This window comes from Hippopotamus amphibius, chromosome 3 (assembly GCF_030028045.1).
Source record: "Hippopotamus amphibius kiboko isolate mHipAmp2 chromosome 3, mHipAmp2.hap2, whole genome shotgun sequence".
In the NCBI taxonomy this organism is placed as follows: domain Eukaryota; kingdom Metazoa; phylum Chordata; class Mammalia; order Artiodactyla; family Hippopotamidae; genus Hippopotamus; species Hippopotamus amphibius.
The window spans coordinates 183,560,250-183,588,013 of record NC_080188.1 but is presented as its reverse complement, the minus strand read 5'-3'; the positions used below and the strand labels follow the sequence as shown (position 1 = coordinate 183,588,013).

General features: G+C 35.3%; 1 protein-coding gene across 7 annotated transcripts in view; it reads right to left on the bottom strand.

The window, feature by feature from the left end:
• GPATCH2 (G-patch domain containing 2) overlaps window positions 1-27,764 on the bottom strand; it is a 171,825-nt gene that overhangs the window by 23,119 nt on the left and 120,942 nt on the right. For 2 of the 7 annotated variants that reach the window (XM_057727559.1, XM_057727560.1), the window contains exons 7-8: window positions 25,786-25,825; window positions 19,344-19,414 (exon numbers count right to left, since the gene is read on the bottom strand). In XM_057727559.1, the coding sequence (XP_057583542.1) occupies window positions 19,344-19,414; window positions 25,786-25,825 (111 nt within the window). Of the gene's footprint in view, window positions 1-1,561; window positions 1,812-19,343; window positions 19,415-22,348; window positions 22,410-25,785; window positions 25,826-27,764 lie in introns of those variants that run through there. The other 5 variants (XR_009052658.1, XM_057727561.1, XR_009052659.1 and 2 more) reach the window with 5 other exon arrangements.

Sequence of the window (27,764 nt, the reverse complement as noted above, 5' to 3'; positions counted from 1 at the left end):
ATTAGTATTCACCTCAAAGGTTTTTCGAAGGTTTTATTTAGAGATCATTTGTGTAAAGCATTTGGCACAATGCCTGCCCAGAGTAAGCAACCGGTGACTGTTAGCTATTAAATTTAGTATTATTGTCGTGTCCACTTTGCAGAGAAGCAGCCCAGGGCACAGAGAAGTAAGGTAACTTACCCAGGATCACACAGTACAGGGGACACGAGGGTATAACACAGTCAGAAGAATGCCTCGTGTGGAGTGTTGGCAAAGAGACCCAAAATAAACACACGGCAGTATAAGCTCATTACATCTCAACACTGTCGGTATGCTACAATGAGGAAATAAATCAGGGTCATTTCTAAATGACAAGTAGGAATTTTGGGGGTAGTTAAGGAATGTTACATTTTTCCTTAGTGTTTGATTCTGCTGGTTTTAAAGGTGTTATAGCACGTAAGAGTGAAGCTCTCATTTTCATTTCAAAAACCCACTAAAAACCTGTGAGCCTCTTGCGAGTCTGAAACCCACTGGCTTTCTCAGGTCGGCCCACTGCCACAGACTGCCTCCTGGCCACCACTCTGTACTGCCCACTTCAAAGACGACTCGCCTCCTCCACTAGTGTGTTCCGCATGCTTTGTCTAAAGCCCTGAGGGTCTGTGAATCTGGTGATATCATTCCTTGTGTGTGTTAATAAACACAGACTTCTATATCCCTAAGCAGCTCATTTAAATGCTTCTTCTTTTTGTACCTCTCCATTATTCTAAACAAATGGTACCTGAAAGGTGGTGGGGGTTGTTTTATGTAATTCAGATAGATATTAGAACATTCTGAGTGTATGTGAATGGGGACATTTTCACATCGGGAGGAAAGTTAATCTTTTCAGAGAGCAAATTATTCAGGAAGGTTTCTAAAAAGCTATTTGGGAGAACTGCTGTTACATCTTAGCTTCCCTGGTACCGCCATCATGCGTCTCATATTTGTTTAATTCCTTCCAATTTTGTTTTAAAGAACTGCCAGTCACCAAGTCCATGTATACGTGCTAACATGTGAGCAATGGGTTGGTTCTACCCACTTGAAAAGAATTCCTTTCTGTTTCCTAATTCCACCTTTCAGAGCCTTCCCTTTCTCCCATCAAAGTTCTCCCAGTGCATTTAAATTTAAATGTTCTTTCTCTTTAAACTTTCCTAACATCATTATCTTTCCAAGTGCCTTTTCATTATATTTCTTACCAATCCGTGCATACTCTGTCATTAAACCTACTGTATGTCCTCAAGCTGCTTTCATATTAGAGGGGACTGTCAGTTAAACATACGCTGGAAACAACTTGAGGCCAAGCACCATGTCTAATTCACAGAACCTAGTTTTGCCTCTGTCATCTATGAGAAAAAGAATAAATCTTTATTGACCTAAAACAAATCAAACTACGGTAACAACTGTTGCCTCAACATTTCACGTGGCAGTCAATCATGCATTTTTTAGGATAACACTTCCTTGAACTGTTATTTAAGTTCATTCAAAAATACTCATTTAACAATTAACAAAACTTGACTGTGAATCATGTACTTTACTAAACGCTAAACATAACACAAAGAAGAAGAAGACAGCTCCTACCATTGAGGGGCTCATAGCCTAATGCAGGAGACACACATAAATAAGAAATTACTATACGATGTCATAAATCCGTACAGCTATAGTAGCAGGCCACCGCTTTGGGGAAATTGAGGAAAATTCATTTCGCCTGAGTTCAAATTTTGATATTGTCTGTCCAAGCAGAATCTAAGATATTTGAGGCATCTTGGAGTATTCCTTTATTCTTCACACCATAGTACCTAGGAAATAGTAGGCACTTAGTAAACTGATATTTATTTAATTTTCCTGATTCCTAGCTATAACTTATACATTTCTGGAATCTGATTATCATTGATATTTAGTATAGTTTCGACAATAAGCTTATACTAATTTCCTTAACAAGTGACAAAGCTAGTATTGACTCTTAGGAGAGATAAAAAATTACTCAAAATAAACATGATTCTTTCGGATATCTCCATTAAATGCAAGAAGATATGTGTCTGTATTTAAAAAACTGGGATGTTGATCCTGATAACATCTTGCATCTCACATAAAAGAACCATCAGACCAGACTATGGATGCAGATATAACCCCACATTCTCTCTCTGATCAGACATATGAAATGCTGCCCAGGATGGTATGTGGTATTGTTGCCATTTATAACTATTAATAAAATTATGCGTATTCCTCATATTCTTAACTTTTTTGAGTGAAGTCCATGCATTACTCATTTCCATTTCCACTTCATCCAGTGCAGTAGATAACATTCACATATGTTTGTTGAATTGACTTTTTATTTATTGTCCTATTTGATAACTTCTGACTCTAGACCCAGCTTTAAGGCTCAGTAGAATTTTGGAACAGAAGTGTTGAGTTTCTTTCCTTTACCAGCTTCAGGGAATGATGGAGTTAAAAGGGCAGGACAGAGAATATATTTTATTATCTTAAAAATTATTTTGACTACATGTCAGTTTCTTAAGTCTTAGAATTTATTATCTAAATTACCAGGAACATCCAAGCTTATTGACTGTCAGCTATACATGGGGTATTGTGCCAAATATTTTCACATACTTCATCTTGTTTAATCCTGACAAAAACCCATTATAGGTCTGAAGAACCTGAGATCCAGAGAAACTGTTACTTGTCAGAGATCATGTAAACAGAAAATAAAGTCCTCATATTTGAACCAAGGAATGCTTGCCTCAAAAGAATCACTTTTTCCCATATGCCACAGTACCTCATTCAACTTAGTTTATTATACCCCATTTAATAAACATCTACTGAAAATGCAATGCGCACCATGCCCTATGCCATAAAACAGGACTGAGAGATAAAAAAGACACGGCTTTCATTTGCTAGGGGTTAAAGTCCACTGATCATGCGGGAAAATGATTTCAACTCAATACTCAAAGAGAATTCCAAACAGGCATGTAAGGCATTCTAGGCCCCTAGCTGAGAGAACACATCTGAAGAGGCTCAAAGGCCTTGAGGTGCGCACATGAGATGCTGTATCTGGAGCTCTGCAAGGAATTCAATATGGTGGGAGCTGGACCAACTGTATGAAGGGGTGGGAGGGGAGGACATCTCCTTGTAGCATCAAGTGTTAATAAAGTCAATGAATCTGTTCATTCACAATTACTTTAAATTCTCTAGGAAAAAACAAATGAAGCTGCCTGTTTGATGGAATTAATCAGTTTATCTACTAAATGGATGGTTAAATTCAGTGGAAAAATGCCCGAATGTAATTTTTCGTAGATATAATTCTGGATTTTATTGCAGCCGTAGTCAGAAAGTTACTGCTCCAACGAAGAGATGGAATCAAATGCAGATCCCTTTCCAAGGCAGCTCTTGAAGTTGAGAGGTTTTGCTCATTCAATAGTGTCTACAATTCACTCGCATGATTGGGTTGGAAGATATAGGCTTAAGACTGAGCTCAGCTTTGATTTCTGTAAAGTGTCCCTGACTTTGCTTGTTGAGAGGGGGCATAAAGTGATGTCATAGTTCTATATGCTGTAATGGACATTTGCTGAGTGTGAATACTGAAAAGCAAAGGAAAATAGGGTTGCCACTTTTATCTCTATATTGAGGAAGTAATCAAGACTGGTTCTTTAATAATGGGCCAGAATGTCTTAAACTTCTGAAAGATGTAAGGAGTTGTTTCTACTTTAGAATATGTCAGTTAGCATTACCATTTAATATGAACTTATTTGAATTTAGGTTAAATTATTGCTTATTGATGGAGTTCAATTGGGAGTCTATGACCCAGCTGAAATGCCACCTCCTTTATGCAGCCTTTTCTGATTGCCATTGCCAGAATAATCTCTCACTCCTTGGAGAAAACAATGTTTTCTACCTTAAACTACAGCTATAAATGTACATGAACTAATACTCTAGCCAGACTGTATATTCCTTGAAGGCAGTAGGGTCCACATCTGATTTATTTTTTTTTAAGAAAATTCCCCTTGGCTCTTACAAGCCTTGCCAATTCAGGCACTTATCAAATAGTTATTGAATGGAATTTAACAAGGCACGCTAGAGTTTTTAAAGTAACTTGTTTTTATGATAATCAATATTTTTATTGAGATTCCAATTTCTATAATAAAGAAATGTTTACTTATGGAAATAGAAAACCACAAACGTATTCAGTCCATATCGTGGGCTTTGGGGTATAAATATCTGCAAAATCCAGCTTGTACATGTAAACCAGCTTTTGACGTATATACAGACACCTTGACGGTAAAAGTGCTTCCCTGTCTACGTATTTTTGCATTTCACCAAGTGTAACTTTGTGAAAGAAATGCTCTCAGTTACTCCTCTTCCATGATAGTTTTTGGCAGATGAATGAACGTTATGTATGTAAAATGTTTGCAGACTTGTTAGCAGGTGTTTACTAAACTGTGAAATATACTGTAATAGCTGGTAAGGTACTAGGAAGCTTGTGATGAGTACAGGATCACTAATGCTCAATAATCAGGAGGAAGAGTACTTTAGGATTCTCCTAATTCAATTCTATTGAAATACTGTAAAGTTGGAGTGCCTTAGCTTATAGCCAGGTTTAGTTTTGCCATCAAGATCTTTGAAGCAAATATTCTTTATAATTTTGGTAAACCAGGTCTATTACTCTCTGTATCTGGGAGGTCTATTGCCTTTAATGTTCGTGAAGAAATAGTCTACAGAAATTAATGCCAAATATAAACTCTTTCATCTTCTCATTTACATAATGAATTTCTTTGGAAAACCATGGAAGCCCCTACAGGTTTTAATTTTCAGAAAACAAATGCCAAATGATCAAACAAAAATCATATTAGCTGTGATTAGTCAAAATGTCACTTTTTTTTGATAAATAATGTATAAGTAATCTAAATAATGCTTAAAATTACTATTTTAGAAGAGTTAATGGTTTTCCTTACAAACATGATACTAGATTTTAGAAAATGGTCAAGTTAACTTTTATATGTCTTAGAGCTAAGACTTGGAAAAGAAAAAGGACACAGATATATAAATTATCTACCTTTTGACCTGGGAAAATTATTTAACTCCTCTCTCTGTTTCCTCACATGTAAAAGGAGGATAATCAGAATCTCTACCTTATAGGGTAATTTTGGAAATTAAATGAGTTAAACTAAAAAACAGTTTCCCCTCAGTATCCACAAGTTCTGCATCTGTGAATTCAACCAACCTTGGATCAAAAATATTTGGAAAAAAAATTCTAGAAAGTTCCCAAAAGCAAAACTTGAATCTTCTGTGTGCCAGCAACTATTTATATAGCATTTACATTGTATTTACAACTATTTACATAGCATTTACATTGTATTGGGTATTATAAGTAATCTACAGATGATTTAAAGTATAAGGGAGGAGGTGTGTAGGTTATATACAAATATTATACCATTTTATATAGGGGACTTGAGTATTTGCAGATTTTGGTATTCACTGGGGGGAAGGTCTTGGAACCAATCCCCTGCGGATATTGAGGTACTACTATACATCATTAACACTTAACAAACTTTATGCTACTACCTATTATATGAACTATTATATGAACTGGTATATAGTGTTCAAGGTAAAGAGTAATTGGAGATGGTGTTGGAATAGTAAGATGGGTGAGACCAAGAAAGGCCTTTCAAACCATGTTTAGGACTTGATCTTAAGGGCAATGGAAAGTCTTTAAGAATGTTTAAGAACATTCAAATAGGTACGGGATTTCCAAATGCCATTCTGGCTGGGCTGTGGAGAATGAATGAAGGGGACAGGATTGAGAGACTGAAAGGAGTAAAGGATCGTGCCCAGGGTCTCCTGACCAGGATATCAACTCCTAGTTTCACACACATCACCTGGCCCAGTGCCTTTTATCCACTTGGCATAAAAAGTTCTTAAAGGTGTGTGGAAGTTGTTCATGAACATCATTTTTAAAAAAAAATATTCATTTATTTACTCCTTACTTATTTTGGCTGTGCTGCATCTTGGTTGCAGCATGTGGGATCTTTTGGTTGTGGCATTCGGACTTAGTTGCAGCATGCGGGCTTCTTAGTTGCGGCATGTGAACTCTTAGTTGCAGCAGGTATGTGGGATCTAGTTCCCTGACCAGGGATCAAACCTGGGCCCCCTGCATTGGAAGCGTGGAGTCTTACCCACTGGACCACCAGGGAAGTCCCTGAACATCATAATTTTAAAGAAACTTAAGCAATAACATACTAAAAGACTAGAAAACCATGACATGCTCAATGTGTCAGCAGACAAATATACACCTGATCACTTATCACTCTAATCACTTATTTTGTCACTTAAAAATAGGCATGTTATGTAGAAGTGCTGGATTCCTGTAATTCTGTAAGTCATAACTAGAGTATTCTGAGAATATGGTGACAGTGACACAGTTGGTTTTGCATCCACATAATATCACGTAGGATAATCCAAAACCCTTGGACAACAATAACTAGCCAGAGACATGAGAGCATTCATAAAACAATAGAAATAAAAGGAAAAAAAAAATCACTTCAGAAATGAAACTGAACTAGAAAACAAGAGTAAATAAAAATGATGAAGAAGTAGATACTGGGCATATACCCAGAGAAAACCATAATCCAAAAAGAAGCAGGTTCCATAATGTTCAATGCAGCACTATGTACAATAGCCAGGACATGGAAGCAACCTAAATGCCCATCAACAGATGAATGGATAAAGATGTGGCACATATACGCAATGGAATATTACTCGCCATAAAAAAGAATGAAATTGAGTTATTTGTAATGAGGTGGATAGACCCAGAGTCTGTCATACAGAGTGAAGTAAGCCAGAAAGAGAAAAACAAATACCGTATACTAATTCATATATATGGAATCTAAAAATATGGTACTGATGAACCCAGTAACAGAGCAAGAATAAAGACGCAGGTGTAGAGAATGGACCTGAGGACATGGGGGGTGTGGGGGGGGGCACAGGGGAAGCTGGGAAGAAGCGAAAGAGTAGCACTGACATATATACACTACCAAATGTAAAATAGATAGCTAGTGGGAAGTTGCTGCATAACACAGGGAGATAAACTCGATGACAGGTGATGACGGAAAGCCAGAATAGGGAGGGTGGGAGCGAGTTGCGAGAGGGAGGAGATATGGGGATATATGTATAAATACAGATGATTCACTCTGGTGTACCTCAAAAACTGGCACAGCAGTGTAAAGCAATTATATTCCAATAAAGAGCTTTAAAAAAAAAAAGAGAAGTAGAAAATAAGAACATAATAAAAAATGGAAAATTCAAAGGATAAAAACGTTAAAAATAAAGATTTGAGAGAAATGGATAGCTACAGGAGATAGGCAAAGGAGATCCAATACATGTATAATAGACATTTTTGACACAATAAAACCAAAGCAATAATCAAATAAATATGAAAAATTATAATTGGAGAAAATCTTGAAATTTATTTTAAAAGTAATAAAACTACCCACTGAAACAGCCTACTTCATCCTTGTGAAAAACACACAGAATGACCAAAATCAGAACATAGTCTAGTCAAACTCTTGCATTTTAAAGAAAAGAAAAACATACATTGAGCATCTGGGCAAAACCAAGTCACTTATATGAGAGAAAAATCAGACTGTATCACACACTGAAAACAACATTTCATATAGACAATGGAGTAACATATTTGAAACAGTTAAGGAAAGAAAATGTGAGCCATGGATTGTATATCTGTCCAAAGTGACCTTTAAATATACAGGGTATGGACAAACCATTAGTAATATGCAGGGACTCAGGGAATACTGTTCCCATGAGAACTTCCAGAGTAGTCACCAGAGAATAAACCTCAGACAACAGAAAGAATAGAGACACACTAACTTCAGATATGATAGGGATCATTAAAGACATTTATTTATAGAATTAAAACTAAATGAACTGAATTAAAACTAAAATTAGAACTGAAACTAAGGAGACAGTATAGCATTGAATGGCTATATGCTTCAGACAATATATATAGTACAGCTACCCAAAAATGGAGAGAAATGAAAACTATATAGGAAAAATAGAATAAATTTGCTGACTGCCCTATAGGTGTTAGCAGAGAAATAATTCACTTCAAAACGAATGTGTGGGAGAGGGATGAGAAGGGCAAAGAGGGTCCTAGCTTACTTCAATACTGCTCAGAGTAGAGGACCAACTGCAAATAGCCCCCCACCCGCAAAAAGGGAAGGGGACGAAGGCTGTTATATAAAAGTATTAAAATAAAGGCAATTATTACAAAAAAAAAAAGCTTTCCTAAAATTCAAATGGTATACTAGAGTGAGAGTTAGAGAATAGGAAATGGAAAAGTAGGGAGGGAAAGATACGTCTGCTTATCTTAAAAATAGGATAAAAAAGCCAATGGAAGGATAAACCATGAATAAAACAAAGCAAAGCATAGCTACCTATATTAGGGGGAATGAATAGGTGGTGGGGACTGACTAGAAGTTAGACTTCTTTGAAAATAATTTCTTGAGGAGATTTGATTGCAGAACCTGTAACTATTTTTAATTATTATAAAAAGATTAAATAAGTTTTTAAAATTAAAATGAAACTAATGAACCTAACCATAGATTGAAATATGTATACTTATAAACTATTTCAAGTGACTTTAAAACACAGTAATTTGACTGCACATCCCTAGTGAAATACATACTAAATACAAAAAGAACAGAAGAAAATATTTTCAGTAATTATTTTATTGGTGGTTATGATGGTATGGTGATTCTGAAACTATTGTGTGTTTTACGGTGGGACCGATAAAATGAGCAATTATTATGGTGTCACCAGAGGTGATATTTGTAATGTTGAAAAAGGAGAGATTAAAATCAATGATGGAAAATACAAAAAACAATGAAGTCTTGAATATGAACTGGAATTATCAGTATGAGCCAATTTGTTAAAAAAAATTCTAAGTAATTTCACTAAAAAGGCCTCGAAATAATGATGTCCCTAATATGCATACTGTGCTTTCTAAAATATTTCCCAGGAAATGAATCAGCACTTCTTAAAGAAATGGCTGATTCTTGGTCTACGCCAGAAAAGGTCCAAGATAGCCTTGAAAATATAAACATACCAGAAAGCAAAGAAGAAAGCGAAGTCTCATAAGCAAGGAAACAGACTCAGGAACCCATTTAAATAATCTCCCATTGCCCAAAGATTGGCCAACTTTAACATCAATTAGGATGATAACAAACAGACTGAAACACATGAAATGTATTTAAATCAATGAGTTAAAGAAATAGAATAAAATTTCACTGGTCACCTCCGGAACGTGTAAGGAAACAATTAATTTTGAAAACTGATAACTAAAGGAAAAGAAGCAAGTATTCATCTTGCTTTTCCTACATTCAGCGTAATCAAGTATTTGAAGGGGCTAAGTTTGAAACAGAAGTAATCCAATTAGCGAACCAAAGTGAGAGGACAGAATTAACATGTCACCACTCCCTGACCCTTAGTGAATGAATTTGGGCAACGATCTCTATGGCTAATAAATCATAGAAAGAGATGTGGAAGGGAGAGAAGTCTGGGCCACCACCTCTGGAACAGTTTCACCAAAACAAAACAACTGAATCGAATCAATTCTCTAGCTCGAAATCACCACTGCAGAAAACTCAAGGGACAGAGGAATAGGTTAAATGACACCATGTGCATAAAATCAGCAACACTCCTCAGATGTAGGGAACTTTATAGGACAAACAACCTGATTTCTTCTTCAAGTCAGGTCTGACTTCTTCAAACAAAAAATTTCAAGGAAAAAACAAAGGGGGAAGGGGCCTTATAAATCAACGGGAACTTGAGATACATATATATCAACCAATTTTAATAGATAGATCTTATCTGGATCCCAATTCAAACAATGTATAAGACAAAAGATTATGAAATAATTGGAGACATCTGATGTTTAATTTCATCAGTTGTAATTAAACACACATATACATATATACTCATAAATATTAAGGAATTATTGTTTTTCTTAAATAGATGTGATAATAGTACTGTGAATATTCTTTAAAGAGACATTTTTTAGAGAAACATACTGATATATTTCAGTCAAAATAAGGTACAGATGAAACAAGGTTAGCCACATGTAATTACCTAAACCAGTTGACAGATACACTGTTTATATTTTTCTCTTTCTGCTTATAATGACATTTTCCATAATTAAATATTGTTAAAAACTGCTTTTACCATCCTGACATCGCAAGTGAAAAGGCATCTTTTCAACCCTTAAGACTGCCAGTATGTCGTTATGTTTTTCACATCTTAGTGAAACTCTCCATAATTTTCAAGTGATCAAATCTGAAATTAAATGAAGCTATCCACGAAGTCTATGTCATCTAGTCTGTATACACCCCTGGACTATACCTTGATATAAAAAGATTATAGAAATCCCTATCTGAGGTTTATTGTCCTTAGAAAGGATAATGCATAGTTTTTATTCCATCTTTCTAATTAGTAATTTAAGCATATGTTCAGCATTTAACTCTAAATGTTTGCCTTTTCCCCAAGCTCGAAGACAGCTGTCCAAGATTTGAATGCCAGAAAACATTTAAATATCAACATCTGTTGAATTATGTTAATTTAGTGTAATATAGTTGGGCATGAGTTGGAATTGATCAGAAGTATATGAAATAAACAAAAGGTAAATTCCTAACAATATCTTAGTATACAAACAAATCACTACGAAGTGATGAAAAATATTTCTAAAGAGAAAGGGCAAGGAAGAATAATGATTATAAAGAAACGGATTCTTTTAAATACATAGTTCTAACTCTATGAGACATTATTTTGTGATATTTGAATTTATTTTTAATTTGGCTTAGAAGTGAAAGGTAATTAAAGTCAGCTAAAACAAGTGATAGTTAATAGCTTAATATTTGAATATGTTTATAAATTAAGTGAAACATTTTAAACTTTCTACTTATATATGCATTAAATTTTTTAGATTGCAGATGATTCCTGTTATATTATGATGAGTTACATACGTCAAAATTCACGAGTTGATGTAATTTCTGTTCTATACACCTAAAATAGTATTTTAAATTGAAAGTGGGTGGATGGATTTACTAGGTTTATTCGGGGGACTGGAAAGTACAACTTATCAAAGTAGTGCCCTGGTTTATTGTATTGCTGATTCAAAATACTAATTTTTATATCAGTTCTTTTACTAATAAGTTAGAGATGCTTGTTGTTTTGGGAAGTATTCTGGCACACATATATATTGCATGAACAGATCCCCGAATGTCCCTGTAATGAAATACTAACGCTGGCAGTAGTAGCAATACAAGCTGTTGTGATGCGGCCTTGCAGGTGTGCCATCACCATTTCCTAGAGGAACCATCTCGGGGAGTTAAAGGTTAGTTCGGTGTCCATGCCCATTTAATCACAGGACCAATTTGGAGAGTGCCAACTGTGAAACAGACACCGGTCCATACGGAAGTGGATTTCAGACGACAAATTTATTTTAGCTACAGGTCACTGGAACAGCTTTCATATGCTAACTATTCTTCATTATTAGTGACCAGGACCAAATCCAACTGCTGTTCCCGAGGTGAGAGGCTGTGCATACTTTTAGTCATTTGAAAATATCTAGTTCATCTATCAGATTTCAAGAAAAAGGGGAAACAGTATTGAATGTTTCACCAAGGAGTACTTGATTTTTTTTTCTTATTTACTGCACACTGGACATATACATATTTCAAATGGCAAATCCCCCCCTTGTTATTTTCTGTGTTGGTTATTCACATTAAACTGAAAAGGAATCTCTCAAATTCTAATTGGCTGATAATTTTATTTAGTGTAATCACAATTTAAAATAACTCTATAATCATTAGTTTAAAATTTTGGCAAGCAAGCTTAGAATTTCAGGATGCTAAAAGGACAGGAGGCAGAATTGACTATCTGAGAATAGCACCTTTTTTAAATACAATAATTTGATCATATAGAGTAAAACAGATTAATTAAATTCCTTAGAAAACATTTATGTTGCATATGTGGGATGTTTCCTATTATTCTACTCTAAATATGTCTATACCTAGAAGCTATTCAAATTTTTAAAAAATTAGAACACATCTGCAATTGTATTCCAATTAAATAAATACGGAATGCATACGTTCTAATTAAAGGGAATATGTGAATACTTCCTAATTGTTCATTCACACATACCAATGAATGAATTAAAATAATCTAAAAGATACATTTCTATCTGGAGCATTGAGTAAACATTTTTAGAACAATAAAATTTAATGCTAATTTTAGGTTTGGAAAGAGAAAAAGGATAAAGAACTAGAAAATTTTATTTTTAAAATCAGTATTTAAAGGCAGTTTCAAGCCATTACTTTGGAATATAAATATAAAGTACACAGAATATAAAATATTGAGTGATATAACTTGCTTTAAAATATGGCGTTGAATCATTAGTTTTAATATGACAAAAGAATTTGTTTTAAATTAAATCTTTACTTACATAACAGGTAATTCTCATTTTAAATAATTAAAATAAAGCATCACTTACTTTTGCTGATACACTTAATTTTGTTGATACATTTCTGTGAAAAGCAGCACTAACCAAATACAGTCCATGTCATTAACCAGTACTCTAATGAACAGTTATCTTATCCCAATTTATTAACAGCTGCTCAAAAATGTAGTAATTAATAGTTTCATTTATTTTTGGCAAACCTGCAAAATGACAAATAGTTTTGTATCTGTTGCAAATTAGGTCTCCTTCCCAAATAACAGATGACACTATGGGGAAGACTGAGCAAACTGAATCCTTGAACATCTTTGGATCTTTAGAAGATCAAATAAAGAACAGCTGTAATTCTATTTGTTACACACATCTGCAACAAAATGCAGTGACTCGTATCATCATGTGAAAACAAATAATATGCTCTGTATTAATGTAAATAGGAATGTTCTTTCTAACCTGAGGGAAGAAGGTTGACATGAATGTGTGTGTGTGTGTGTATGTGTGTGTGTGTGTGAGAATGTGATGCGATTTTTGATTCTCTGATTAAATCCATTGCCCTTTTTTCTTCATTTTAGAAGACTCTTTTTACTACTAATCACACAAGAAGGTGAGAGCAAAGAAAAAAAAAAAGAGTTTATTTATTCCTCCTCATTATTTATTAATTGATAACATAAGAAATTAGAGCACACAGCATCCAGGGATTTTCAAATCATTTGACCCTAAGTAGATGAAAAATGTAACGTTTCTAAGAACTAAGTAAAAGTGAATTAACAAATACATGTTCCTAAAAGATATTTTAAAATATGAAGTCAAATTTAATAATATTGGCAATAAAATGTTTTTACTTGATTTCAAATTACACAGCAGACTACTAGATAATTTAGCCTTGGTGCTTCACAAGAGTAAATGTAAATGGCAAAAATCACGTAAGTAAGCAGGGCAAATTAAAAAAAAAAGAAAGCCAGATCTGGAAGGAAAGGCCCTGCCACGATGTACTACTTGTCTTTTTGTATGGATTCTTAGAATGATAAAGACTAATCGCTAACATAAAAATGTATTTAAAAAGCAAGATCTTTTCAAGAACAGTACATCACTTAGTGTCAGGCACTGCTTCATATATGTTTTACTGACTTTCAATTTGGAAGGTTATATTGAACTTACTGGTACTAAGCAAAGGTTATGATATGAGAAACAATGTGAAATTATTTAATTGTAATTTAAATGAGGTGAAGGGAGAGAAAAAGATCTTTCTAATTTTGAGAAGTATAACATGTGAATACTGAAATTTTTAAAAAAGGGACTGAATATCAAGTCTGTAATTTAAGAGAAAGATACAGGCTAAAGAATAACTCTAGATGTCACTAGAATTTCTATAAAACATTTAGGTGCATTGTCTCAATGTTTAGCTGAGTGAGTGAGTGAGTGTGTGTGTGTGTGTGTGTGTCTCTCTGTGTGTGTGTGTGTGTTCCACTTTGGCTAGTAATCTATTGCATGCAACAATCATCCAAAAACCATGCCCATTAATTATTAAATATTGACAGTGATAGGTAATACATAGTGGTTTTTAAAAATAAGACTTGTATATGCTTTCCTGCATTTATATATTGAAAGAGCTTTGTGTTTCCCTGAGTTTTATTTATGTTTTCAAATGTTTAAATGTACGTAAAAATGAGAGAATGGCATGAACAAACTCTAGACATGCATTTCACATTAGGGGAGAGATAAGACACAGTAAAACTAACATGAAACTTCGTAGTAGGAAAATGGACAGAGGATACTGAAGAAATGGAAGAACGATTGGAAAATAAAACCCTGCAGACTAATCAAACAGAAGTTTCAGATGGGAATAATCAATACAATATAAACAACACAGGAATGTAAGACAGGAAACACGTAGCTTGAAGCACTGCAACATAAAATCTTGGGAGAACACAACAAATGGATATGAGGATGGTGTCATGAGAAATGTTCACACCACTCAATATCTGACACACCTACTCTGTGATAAGGGCTCCCCACAGGGAATAAAAAATGAAGCAACAAACTAAAAAAAAGATGTATAAGACCAGAATTACTAGAATCAATTAGATCAAAGTATATCTGTCAACAACCAGTGTCTGTTTAGTTTACATTATACCTATCTTTTTTTACCCTTTTATAACCTCTCTTTTTTACCTTTTTTTAACCTTGTTTAATCAATCAAAAATTTGATTATAGGAACCATGAAGTACCATATCATTAAAGAATGAGAATGTTAATTATGTTTACAATAAGCATATGAACAAACACAATGCATTAGTATTTCACGAATAACTATCTGGATATGACGGAATGGTGTGTGATGACTAGCACTGCTGATGGTGAACAAAGCTTGGGAGGAGATGTTTGCAGAATGAGAAGCAATTTAGGAAATCCAAAGGAACGCTGCCCTTTCAGGAAGTGGAAGTATAGGAAACCTTGAAAACAAAGTCCGTTATTGATGAGAACTTCCTGAGAGAATTGACTGAAATTATTAAAGTGGGTTGTGTGTTTAAAGGAGACCTTCAGGTTGTTACCTCCTTGGTACATTGAGAGATAAAAAGAGTCTAAGAGGTGGAAAAGAGATGATTCTCCTGCACCCATCATTGATTTAAGGAGCCTAGATGAACATTAAAGTAGGTGTGGCAAAAAAAAGGAGAAATGCCATAAACTGGACACCCAGAAAACTGCCAAACTGCACTATAGTTAGCAGCATTGGTAAATAGGTCCCTATATATATATATTTGAAAAGGCTATGTGGATCCTATATATACATGTGGATATATATATTTGAAAAGGTTGTTTTCCTTAAATGTCTTATTATCTGATTCTACCAGGCAATGCTATGGGGAAAGGCCAGTTTTCTGTGTCAGCCCAAAGCAGTTCAGCAACTGCAGGTGAATGAACCTGACAGAGTACAGAGGCCTGGGCACCAGAAAACCACATTATCACACCCCTCTCCACAAAATAACCCCTGTCAGAAAAACACTCCTTTCATTCACTCTCAGGAAAAAGAGAACTGTAGTCCTCCAGCTCTGTGGGTTGTAGGGGGCAGAGTGAAGACCAGATAATTTGTCATCTAGTCCCATCAAGCTTTCCCAGCTCCTCACAAACACAGCACTGTGAGCTCCCCTGACTTTATCCCTAAAAACATTTGGACCAGAGATCCAAGTCTTTCTGTAAGGAGCAGATGTTATTTGTCCCAAGGCCATGGCCAATGATAAACTAGTACAGAAAGAACTCCAAAGGTTCTCTTCACATCTCGTTCTCCCTTACCCAGGCTGAAATGCCTCTTGCTTCAGGTCAAAGCACACAAGGCGTGCCCCCATCTCACAAGCACAAGTTCAAAAGGGCACCCCCTTTCCCTTAATACTGGGGACTTCTTGTAGTTTTCTGCTTATTTTCTCTTTCTAAATTCCTCCTGGCTTGATTTTATAAGAGAGAAGTAGTCATCTTATAGTTTAGAATCAGTAACCTGATAGTGCAGAATCTTGACTGCAATAGGAGCTGGGACCAAATTTCTAATATAAAAACCTTTCAGGTAGCAAAGTTTCCTTAATTACCATCTAACTGCAACCCACAAGTTGAGATATTATCACTATGACTTTTCAGACAGGAGTTATTTTAAAATGTATTTTTAACTCCAAACTTTAAAAAAGTTATCTTTTTGTAAATGATTTCTCTTAATCACATTCAAGTTAAAGAATATGGTCTTTATGATACATATTTTAAGGTTTGTTGATAGTAGCTTTGGCCTGGTGGGGGTCAATTTTTGTAAATATTACACAGAAGAATGTTTTCGCTAATAGTTTGGGCGAAAGGGTTTATGTAATATCATTAAGTTTGTTAAATTTCTGCTATGCAAATTTTCTGATGGCTTAAACTATTAATAATATGAATGCAATACTGAAGTGGGGGCACCATGATAATGGGTTAGTGAGTTTCTCCATTCATTGCTATTACTATTTGCTCTACATATTTTTCTGAGGCTATTTTAATGAATGTACACAATTATAAAATTATTAACTTTTTTTGGTAAGTTGAATCTTATCATTAAATAATGAGTTTCTTAAGCTTATTAAGGCTTTTGTTCTTATGTCAGTTTGTCTGGTATGAGAGCTTTCTTCTATAGTATATCTGATATATGCTGTTCCATCCTTTACTTTTCCACCTTTCTTTGTCATTATTTCAGGTGTGTCTCTTATAAAGAACATATAGTTGGATTTTAAAAGAAAAACCAAATCTACTTAGTTTTGCTTTGAACTGACAAATTTAATCCATAAACATTTATTGTAATTATTGATACATGGATTTGATTCAATTATCTAACTTTTGTTTTCTCTGTGTCCATTTCCTCTATGCTTTTCTTCCCCCTTTATTGACTTTTCAAATGGATTTTTTGGGGTAATACTTTATTCCATTCATTCCCACCCCTGCCGACTGGCTTGGAATTTACACACTCTATTTCTTTTGATTTAGTAGTTATTTTTGATATTTTACCATGAATACTTAATATAGTCTTATCAAGTATCAATCTCTTAACTGACCAATGAAGTAAACATCCCAAACAATTCAAAGACCTTAGATTGGACTTTAACTATAATCATCAACACTGCCAATTTAACATGCTGTGATTTTTCTACTACCTTAGAGTACCTTTTGAAAAGTCCTATGAATTACACATTATTACTATCAACTTATGTAAGCAATGGTCATTTAAATTTACTGAAATCTTTAACAGTTTATTGGTTTAGTATTCATTTTTTCATCTTAGACTTTCCTGGGGTGATCTTTTTCTTGAAATACATCCTTTAAAAAGTCTTCTAGCAAATGCCTGTCAGTAGTAAACTTTCTCAGTTTTTGAAAATCTTAAACTGTTTTGACTTCATCTTCATACATGCAAGATGTTTTTCTAGGTACATAGTTCTATGCTGACAATGTATTTTCACCCAGTACTCTGAAGACTTGTCCACTGTTTTCTGATTTCATTGTTGGTACTCAGAAATCTGATGATGTACAGCTGTAATTTCTTTGTAGTAATTCATCCTTTATCTCTGGATTCTTTTCAGATCTTCTCTTTGTTTTTGGTGTACTACAGTGTACTACAAGGTATGGATTTCTTCCTATTTATTCTAATTGGTATTCATTGTGCTTTCTGTATCTGTATCTATAGATTTATAGCTTTCACCCATTTCAGGAATTCTTAACCAACATCTCTTCAACATCATGTCTTTTTCAGCTTTTGTATACTCTCCATCAAAGCCTCTGATTAAATATATCTCAGATCTTTTCTGTGTCTCTTAACCACTCCATTTTTCCATGTCCTTGTATTTTTATGCCATATTCTGGCCTACTTCTTCAGCTGTATCTCCATTTCACAATCACACTTCTCATTCTGAACAACTGTATGCTTTTGATTCAATTCTGCTTGAACAATTCTAATAGCGATCTGTTTCCTGCTCATTTTATTTCTATAAACATGTCATCCATAGTTATTTATAACCTGTATAAAATTTATATAATCCATACTTTATAATTTTAGAATCTGACATTCTTAGGGGTAACTATATTAGTATTATGTTGACTATCACTGACGGTCAACTTATTATGTTTGACAATTAAAAAAAAGTATTTATTTATCGGCTGTGTTGGGTCTTCATTGCTGTGCACGGGCTTTCTCTAGCTGCAGTGAGTGGGGGCTACTTTTCATTGTGGTGCTTAGGCTTCTCACTGCAGTGGCTTCTCTTGTGGTGGAGCACAGGCTCTAGGTGTGTGGGCTTCAGTAGTTGTGGCTCGCAGGCTCCAGAGTACAGGCTCAGTGGTTGTGGTGCACAGGTTTAGTTGCTCCATGGCATGTGGGATCTTCCCAGACCAGGGGTCAAACCCACGTCCCCTGCATTGGCAGGCGGATTCTTAACCACTGCACCACCAGGGAAGCCTGACAATTTTTGATTGTTTACATTAGACATGCTAGATAGGACTTATGTTAGCTTTTGCAGATACCTAGTGAGTTCTTAGCTGGGGTTAGTCTGTACCACATGGTACTTGGAAGCTACCTTGCTTGCTTGGGAGTGTTAAATGCAGTGGCTAGCACACTAACTATGGGAAGCCAGGAGATACAAAGATGGCTGCCAAGGTCGATCGTCTTGTTAAAAATTAAGTGTAAATCTCAGCGCAGTAGTTCTGATCAATATTCTGATAGCTATTTTCACCTAAGTAAAAATGAAGTTTCAGAAACACCACATGCAAAATTTGGAAATATGCTCTCTAAAACAATAAACCGAGGCAATTTTTTTTTATTAAATAAAAAAATATTACATCGACTCAGCAATATAAAATGAGTAAGGACCCTAGAAGAACTTTTAAAAAAGAGTGTATTTTCTATATACTTATTTATATATTATAACAAATAAATATACATGTCACTTTCTCATAAAGCCTAAGTGCCATTTAAGTTTTGGGGAGAAGATTAATTCTATTTTTTATAATTAAAAAATAAAATAATTACTCTAAATCTTGATCTAAAATTCATTAGTTATGGGTGGCAGAGATTTTCTTTTCTTCTAAAAATGCATTCTTGATTTTTCATCAGCTTTAAAAAATACAAATAGAATGGCACCTTTCTATTCATTACTAGTAATCCTGAAATAGATTCTAATAAACAATACATAAAACATTTTAAGCTGGTACTTTAGAGCCAAAGGCACCCCAACCATAACTCACCACATTCATATTAGTATGGAAAAAAAAAATCACATGATTTAATGATCAGAATAAAAAGTGATTTTGAATTGCTTACCTGCTGGCTGTTTTCACAGAACAGTTTTTCTTGTGTCCTCTTTCAGCTCGGTTATCTCTCAGAAGCTGATGCTATCCAAAGTGTTAAAACAAAGTTGTAGAAACAAAAATATTTTCATTACGTTATTTTGTAAGTAGAAAAGTATTCTTCTTATTCAAAGGGACACTATTTGTTCACTTGCATTACTTTTTTCTTTTTTTTAACTGCTTTCTCTTAAAGCAAAGCCAGCTACTTTTGCTAGGGAAGCCACTGCCACACATAAAAAAGTTATTAAGAGTCGCCAGTGCTTCCCCAAACAGCCTAACTGCTCTTATAGTCACTTAATATACAGCCTAGAGCTGGAGGGTCTGGAACTCAGTTCTAATTTTGGTTCTCTGGAGTGGTCCTGGTTAAAGTCATGTAGCCTCTCCTATCAAATGCTTCTACCACTGCATTCAGTTATGAATTTTTTGAGGCTTTGTCACCTACGATGACACAAAAGATCTAATCTTACTTTCTCCATATTTACTGGCCTAACATGGTAAAGAAACACTTAAAACATTCTTTTTCAAAGAAAGTATTGGCTTGAAATATACATAATTAGAAAAAAATATAGATTTGACTGCTTCCTTTAAATGCCTCACCATCCACTTCCCTTCACACTTGCTTTACCCTGATTGGAAAGAAAAAAATTCAAGTAGTCAATACTTTTTGCTGTGTTTACACTCAACTGCAGCTTATCTTATTTATGCAGAAATGTGATTATATGCAAGACTGGGCTAATAAGAAGTTGTGCAGCATATTAGAACTTAACCCTAATAAAAACAGAATTCTTAGGAGTAATAGTGCAGGAGAGATCTGGGTTCAAATCCCAGCTGTACCAGTAACTAACAAGTCACTACATGTTAAAAACGGGTCTACCATTTATAAGCTGTGTTACATCTCTAAGTCCCACTTTCCACCTGGAAAATGGAGACAACAATAATATCTACCTGTAATGCTGCTGTGAGTGTTACATAAGATAAACCATGTACAACACTTAGCACTATGACTAGAAGATAAAAAGTGCCGAGTAAATGGTTCAAATGCTACAATTATAATTAATAAGCCTGGTTGTCAGTGCCTATTTCTGACCAGTATCAATAGCTTCTAATGAAATGACAGCTTTGAATGGTTATTTCATTAGAAATATTTAATGACATCATTTAGAGTTGATTTCTAGCCACATCTAGCATCTTTGAGAAGGAACAGAACTTAATTAGATTACAAAGAATGTTGTTAGATCATTATTTCAGGAATGTCTTAACTAAGTCTACTTCAAGTTTCTCTTAAATATCTGCTTCTTTCCATCGCAACTACCAACATCCCAGTCCACAGCACCATTTTCCCTCACCTATAACAGCTTCTCCCATGGCCTCCCTGCCTCTGGCCTCGCTCCCATGTAATCCATTCTCCACACTGCAGCCAGTAACTCTAAGACTAGATCTGATTACATTACTCTCTTCAGACAAACCCCCAAATCTTGTACAAGGCGCTCATGGACCTTCATAATTTGATTATATTTCTAAACTCATAATTTATACTCTCAACTAAGCGCCTTATTTCTAAATGATATATCCCAGCCATTCTGAATTTTTTAGTTTGGAGCATATACCATATTCTTGCACACCTTCAGCCCCTTGTTTCAGTTATTCCATCTGCCTATTCCATCTCCAAGGTCCAGCACAGTGTCTGGAACATTTTTAGTGCTCAGTAAATGTGTGTTGAATGAATGAATGAACAAATAAATGAGATAAAGAAATAGGGAATGAGATCTAGTCTCTGATACATAGCTGAAGCCATCTCTCATTACAACTTACAGAAAATAGCAACAATTTATCTTAAGTCCATTAATCTGAAAGTGTTTCAATGTAGAAACACTTCGTACCATGAAAACTAAATTGTTTCTGAAAATTAAAAAAAATAATCACTTTGGCATTTCTAAGTCTAGTGCCTTTATAAAAAACATATACAAACCAACATTTGTGACACAGATAGTTAGAGGTGACATGATAAAATCTCTAAATCCACCTTCAATTAATAGTAGTAGTTAACTATCTTTTCTAATTTTTAGATAAGACAGATATGTGAACACTATCCCTTATAAACTGTGTTAAAACAGTTTAAACAAAGAACTCAAAAAATCCTAAACATAATGTTCTGAAATGAAAAAAGAATTCTACAGTTTAGTTTTAAAAAATGCAACTATAATGACCAAAATAAATATGAGGCTGCACCTACTAGGTCTGGATAGTTCTCAGAGAGGCCACCACCTGGATGAGCTAAAATGAGACGGCAACGTCTCTGAACTCTGAGGTTAGAGCTCCTTCTGTTAGGTTCACATGAGAATTTCTTTTCTTCCTCAAATTTACAGTTTTGATGGGCTTTGTATATAAAAAGAGACAAATATTGGAATTATTCAACGTAATGCACCTATATCAAAAAGTCATCACAAAATGATCTCACTTTGTCAATAAAACCATACGTCTGGGGGTATCTTTGCAAATTTAAAATACATCTCAGAGAAAAAAATACAGACTCAGATCTCTGGGTCATGAATTTAACAAGTTTATATGGGAACCTAGATCTTTTAAGGGGCAAAGATGAAAAAATTAATCCAGACTGTTATTCGAATAGAAAACATATATTTATATTTGAAAGATTCCCAACATGTGTCTGTTCTGCCCTAAAGGACAACAACAACAGAAGGGTGGCAAGGGGGTGCGGGTGCGGGTGGCGGTGGGGGAATCGGATCAGGAATGCATGATCAAATACACACGAGGCCCGAGGCCCGGAGCTCTGCTCTCATAAGCAAGAGGATCTCATCAGGTTTGCAGAGATTCTTCATTCCTCTCGCTGCTAACTTTTCCTGTGTCCTTGGACTCCTATCAGTGTCACAAGTGAGGTTAATTTTCAGGGCTCTGACTCAACACCGTCAACTCCGATTAATAACAGAACTTCTGAAGATGGTGCGAAGTGCTTCTTACCTTCTGACTCTCAGATTGCTGGACTTAGGCCAAACGGAGAGACAATTCCCTTATTAGTGACCTGCAGATGTATATTAAAAAATGACTCACATAAGAATGACATGAACATTCATAAACACAAAACCTAGTGCAATGTGAGGTTTACAAAGGCACACCATTTTTAAAACTGCGGAATGAAACCACGAAGAGAAATGTTCCACGTGGATCATGGTTGCTCCTGTGGCAGAAAGGGAGCTGAGAATTTCCATGGCTCTTCATGATATTTTAAAAAGATTATTAAAAGTTTCACGTTCCTAACACAAGAGGAAGAAGCAAAGAGCAGAATTCTTATTCCACAGCAGTCCTCTCTTTACCACCTGGTATTCAGAAGGCATTCAAGCTCCAGTCTGCTTCGATTAGCAGCCACTTTTCAGGTAACTCCTCAAATGTCTACAAAAGAATTCTAAGTCTCTCCATACTTGGCCTTTCACAGGGTCCTCACCTTAAAAGGAGAACTAAGTAATCTCTAAATAATGATCTATGCCTCCTTAAAATCAGTCAAAATGTCACACCATTAGATATTCAAGGAGGAAAATCCTCAAATTAAAAAAGACACACACACACAAAATGAGGCTTCCTACAGCTGCTCCTGTCTCCTTACTTCCACTTCTGAACCAGCCTTCACATTTCTCTTCTGTGGCCTCTGTGGTGCCCTCTCGGTAGTTTTCTCAAACACTTATCAACATACCGTAATTCCTGCTTTCCTGCCCCAGACTTTAACCACCTCTGAGGAAAAGCTATCTTGTTTTTATAAGTACCTCTTTTTGTAAAAATAAAGGGCACCTGATAGATAACGGCTGATGGGCAATAGTGATTTACTAAATGTGTAATAAAGAAATGCCAAGTATGCATGATGTAAATGGAAACAGGACTTCACACTAAAGAACAGAAAGAGGAATTGTAAGATGAGGGAAAGCAGTGAGGGGTGGGATTTCAAAAGTGGGGTTAATCTGATCATTTCCTTATGTGGATAAGTTGGTATGGCGGAAATAAAAGGCGGTCATGCACGCTAACAGTCATTCATTCAACAATATATTGAAGTGTTTTATACTTTTCCATGGTCTTGCATTTTATCACTTGGACCTAGGTTTAGCCAATAGTTTACTGTGCTAAAGTTAGGTCTAAGTTGAAATAAGAAAGTTTTATCCCTCAAAACATGAGCAGTTTGTGCGTGTATTTATATACGCGTGTATGTGCAACTGTTACTCATTATTCAAAGATTCTGTACTTTCGAATTCACTTATCTGCTAAAATTTATTTGTAGCACCAAAAGCAATACTTCTGGTGCCATCACTGCCAGATGTGCGCAGAGTGGCAGAAATCTGAGTCCCCATTAGTGCATGTTCTCAGCTGAAGTCTGACAAGGTGACGTAGGTCTTCTTGTTTCAGCTCTCATACTGTCAACAAGTCTTTTCCACGGCCCATTCAGTGCTACATTTTTTTGCATTTTTGTGTTCTTGTTTTTATCTTCATTGTTTAAAACAGCATCCTAGTATAGCGCTGACCTGCTGACTAGGGTGCCCCAGTGCGAGAAGGTTGTGATGGGCCTTATAGAGAAAACAGGTGCATTAGACGAGCTCCCCTCAGGTGTAAGTTATAGTGCTGCTGGCCATGAGTTCAGTGTTCACGAATCAATAATATGTATTAAATACGGTGTCTTTAAACTGAAACACACATCAAACAAGGATATGTATTGATCAGTTAATGAAAATGTGACCAGAGGTTCTCAGGAACCTAACCCTGTATTTTTTCTGGGAGCAATTTTTTAATATTTGCTACTTAAGTGTTCTTATCAACTTCACAGAACATAGCTATTACAAACAGCAAGAATCAGCTGTTTTCATTAACTAATAACTTATCTAGTCAAGATAAAAATCTGAAATGGTATATCAAAGTTTAAGCCAAAGGCTGATTCAAAAATTTCTCTAAAAGATTTAAAAATTGAAAAAAAAAAAAAAGATTGGCCAGCTTTATATATTTTTAGCTATTTGTGAATTTTGAACTGCAGAATAAAAAGGTTTAACTGTAGTTACATTATAATCTAAAGCACAAATTTATAACATCACTTTAGTATTTCTCAAATTGGAGGGTAGAAAATGATCTTTAAAAAATCGTATTTGGGGATAAACTATATCCTGATGCAACTTACTACGAGAAGCAGAATCTTATTGTAAGCATTTTACATAGAGGGTATGAACCATTTGGGAAAAGTGAAAGTCTAATTATTACATTCTGAATAAGCACATCAATAGATGCAACTTAGCCTAGTAAATTTCCAGAACTTTAGAAATAGTAGTATATGTTCTATTATTAATGTGAGAAATATATTTAAAGGTGTACATCATTCTCATGGAAAAACGCCAAGTTTACAAAAAAATTATTAAAACTGAATTCACTTATTTTTCTGTAATTAGGTTCATGTGTGTTAAGAAATACAGTATAGTTTATAATGAAGTATTTGGCACTTTCATAAGAAAACAGAACTATAGTATGTGCAACCAACTCTGGAAGTGCTGCCCAGCTTAAGAAATAAGACTTCACAGATACATATAGTGATATTACCAGTTACCATTACCAAGCACAATCCCCTCTTTACCTACCTGCCTACTTGCCTACCTACCTACCTACCTACCTACCTATCAAGTCCTCAGAAGAAATGATCCCTGTGAATTTCAGGTTTTTCATTCACATATATTTAAAGGTATTTCTTACATATCATATTATTGACCCACTTAAAAAATAACTTTTATAATCCAGAATAAAAAAAAAAAAAGCTTAGCAAGAATGCAAAGCCTAAAACATATATGCTTTAAAACCTATCATAATTTTAAGCCCTGAATTACCTTACCACGCTGCACAGGGAGAACTAGCACATTCAACAGACAAAGAAAACAGACTACTTATTTTACATGTAAAGTTAACCAAAATGAATGTCAAGTTCTTGCTAAGTCAACTAATCACTGCACTGCCATGAAACTAAAAAAAAACTAGAAATATAACAAACTTGTAAGAAACCATGATCACCTTCAAAACTTCAAAAATAAAACTATTCTCTTGCTGGCTGATCTTGTGATATAAAGCAGTGAGTATATGTACTATTTCGGTACCTTAACTTTGTGAAAAACATATATAAATGGTGAAGTCCCACAAACCAGTGAATTCTAGAGCCTTTTCATGGGGGTGACACGTGTGACTGCGGAAGCGGGCAGGGAGGGAGAACTCTGATGCTTATTGAGGATCATTCCCTGGGTCAGGGTGTTAGTACCTGCACGACAGACTCCTTTTTAAATGAGCTGGGATTTTATCCTTTCTCATAAAGCTGATCTACTACCTTGAGGGGAGGTAGTTAAATATCTGAAAGACTGAGTCACTTCCTTTTGGATTAGAATGTTCCTTACCTGGCCATGCTCTGTCCTAGCCCCAGGGCTAAACCAATGGCTGCAGAGGAAAGAGAAAAGGAGTTAGCAGGGCACTCGAACAGCACGTGCTCTCATGTGATCAGTCTGTGTGTGCGTGTGCAAGGTGCACTCAACGCCAGCAACAGAGCCTCAAATATGCTGTATTTTAATGGATGTTTCATGTAAGTCTAGACTTACACCAATTTTGACAGAAATGTAAGAGTGCTCAGAACCCCGTAATTATCAATTTAATAAGCAAACTCAGAATTACATTTCCATTTAGTTATGTAACATAAACTGCTGGGACTGTATTCATTTTATGAATCAATTCTGGTTATAAAATCTACAAATGCTATCATTTACCACAACTTAATTATAGCATCATTACAACAAATGATGACCTTTTGATTGTTGGAGTTTTAAAAAACATTAAAAATACAAGAATATTATATCCTCTGGCTATGCCCCCAGGAACAATCACACAAAGCCCTGGATGAGAATTCTAAAGCATCCGCTGAAGGTACCTTGAACCCGTTTCTTCCATAGTTATAACAACCTGGATTCTGGCTGAGAACAAATTCAACAGCACTAAAAATACAGAAGTCCTGGCACAGCTGAAGCGTTCCGTTCCCGCACTGTGCCTCGCCCTGCCTGGCCCACCCCATACTGTTCCAGCTGCAACTTGGACTTTTAATAGTCTATCTGGCGCTACCTTTTCAACGGGAGGCATTATTAGCTGTGTGCCCTGTCCTCTGGCCAGTATTCTGCTTAAAAACTGACTGTAAACATCAAGGAAATCGAGAGAGACACGGGAAATGTCAGTAAAAGCCCACAATCACACTAATATTATTATTAATGTTATTTATTTTTTCATGAGTCATCATATTGAGTACATGCGTGTGCCAAGCACTCTTTAGATATGTGACATGTATGTATTATTTCCTATCCTTAGAAAAACCTTACAAGGTTATTCTCATGTCCAAGCTGCAGGAATGACTGAGGCTCAGATGCTAGGTTATTTGCCCAAGGTGCTCGGCATACCATACTGCAAAGGACAAAGGGATCACATGGAAAGGGCACATTTCCTGGTTTCTCTAGCCTCTGCGGTACTAAAACCTGGGAGTAAACAGCCTCTATATTAACATGCTCTTATATTGTCTATGCTGTTACCAGAACATTTCTCAAGTTCCTAGACAGTGATGATCTTTGGCAGGTCAGATTCTACTTTTGCTATGAGAAAGGACACATTGCTATTTGTAAATGACGTGGATTAATCACCAACTAGCAACTACTATTTTCTGCAGTTTCCTGACACTTTGACTGATAAATTTCCCTTCTGCTATGGACTGTGCCTTTTTTCTTTAAAGAAAAATTAAAAAAAAAAATCAAATGCATACACACAGTTAAAACAAAACAAACAGAAAGATTTAAAAACAGAAGTGCTTGTTTCATCTATCCTGACCTCTAAGCTCTGTTCAGAGAAACCACTGTTAACTCTTTCTGCCTTTTCTCTTGGTATTTCATGATGTATTTCTACGGAATATGGCTATACTGATATTTTGTGATTAATTGATTTTAGACATTAATAATTGACTTTCTATTATTGGAAATTTAGCTCTTTTATAACTCCCAACCCCCTATTTCCAGTTACAACACCAGTTTTGATTAATCAGTTGTGAATACAGATATTATGACTACATGAATACTTTGTGCTGCTGAATTTTTCTTTTTGTTTCTTCTAAAGTTGGCAGCTAACTTGTTTTTCTTACTTTGCTATCTTTTCTATGTACTGGTGATGTTTTCCAGAGAAGTTTCCAGGAAAGTGATGTGTGAAGAATCTGGATTATATTGTCATAGGTGGGTGCAGAAGAAGTGGGATGTGAGGAAGTATAGTGGGCATAGTATAATCCACTCTTTCTAGAAGTAAGGCTTTCAAAGTATGGGGCAGGGGAGAAAGAAATGGGAAGAAGAGGTTTAAA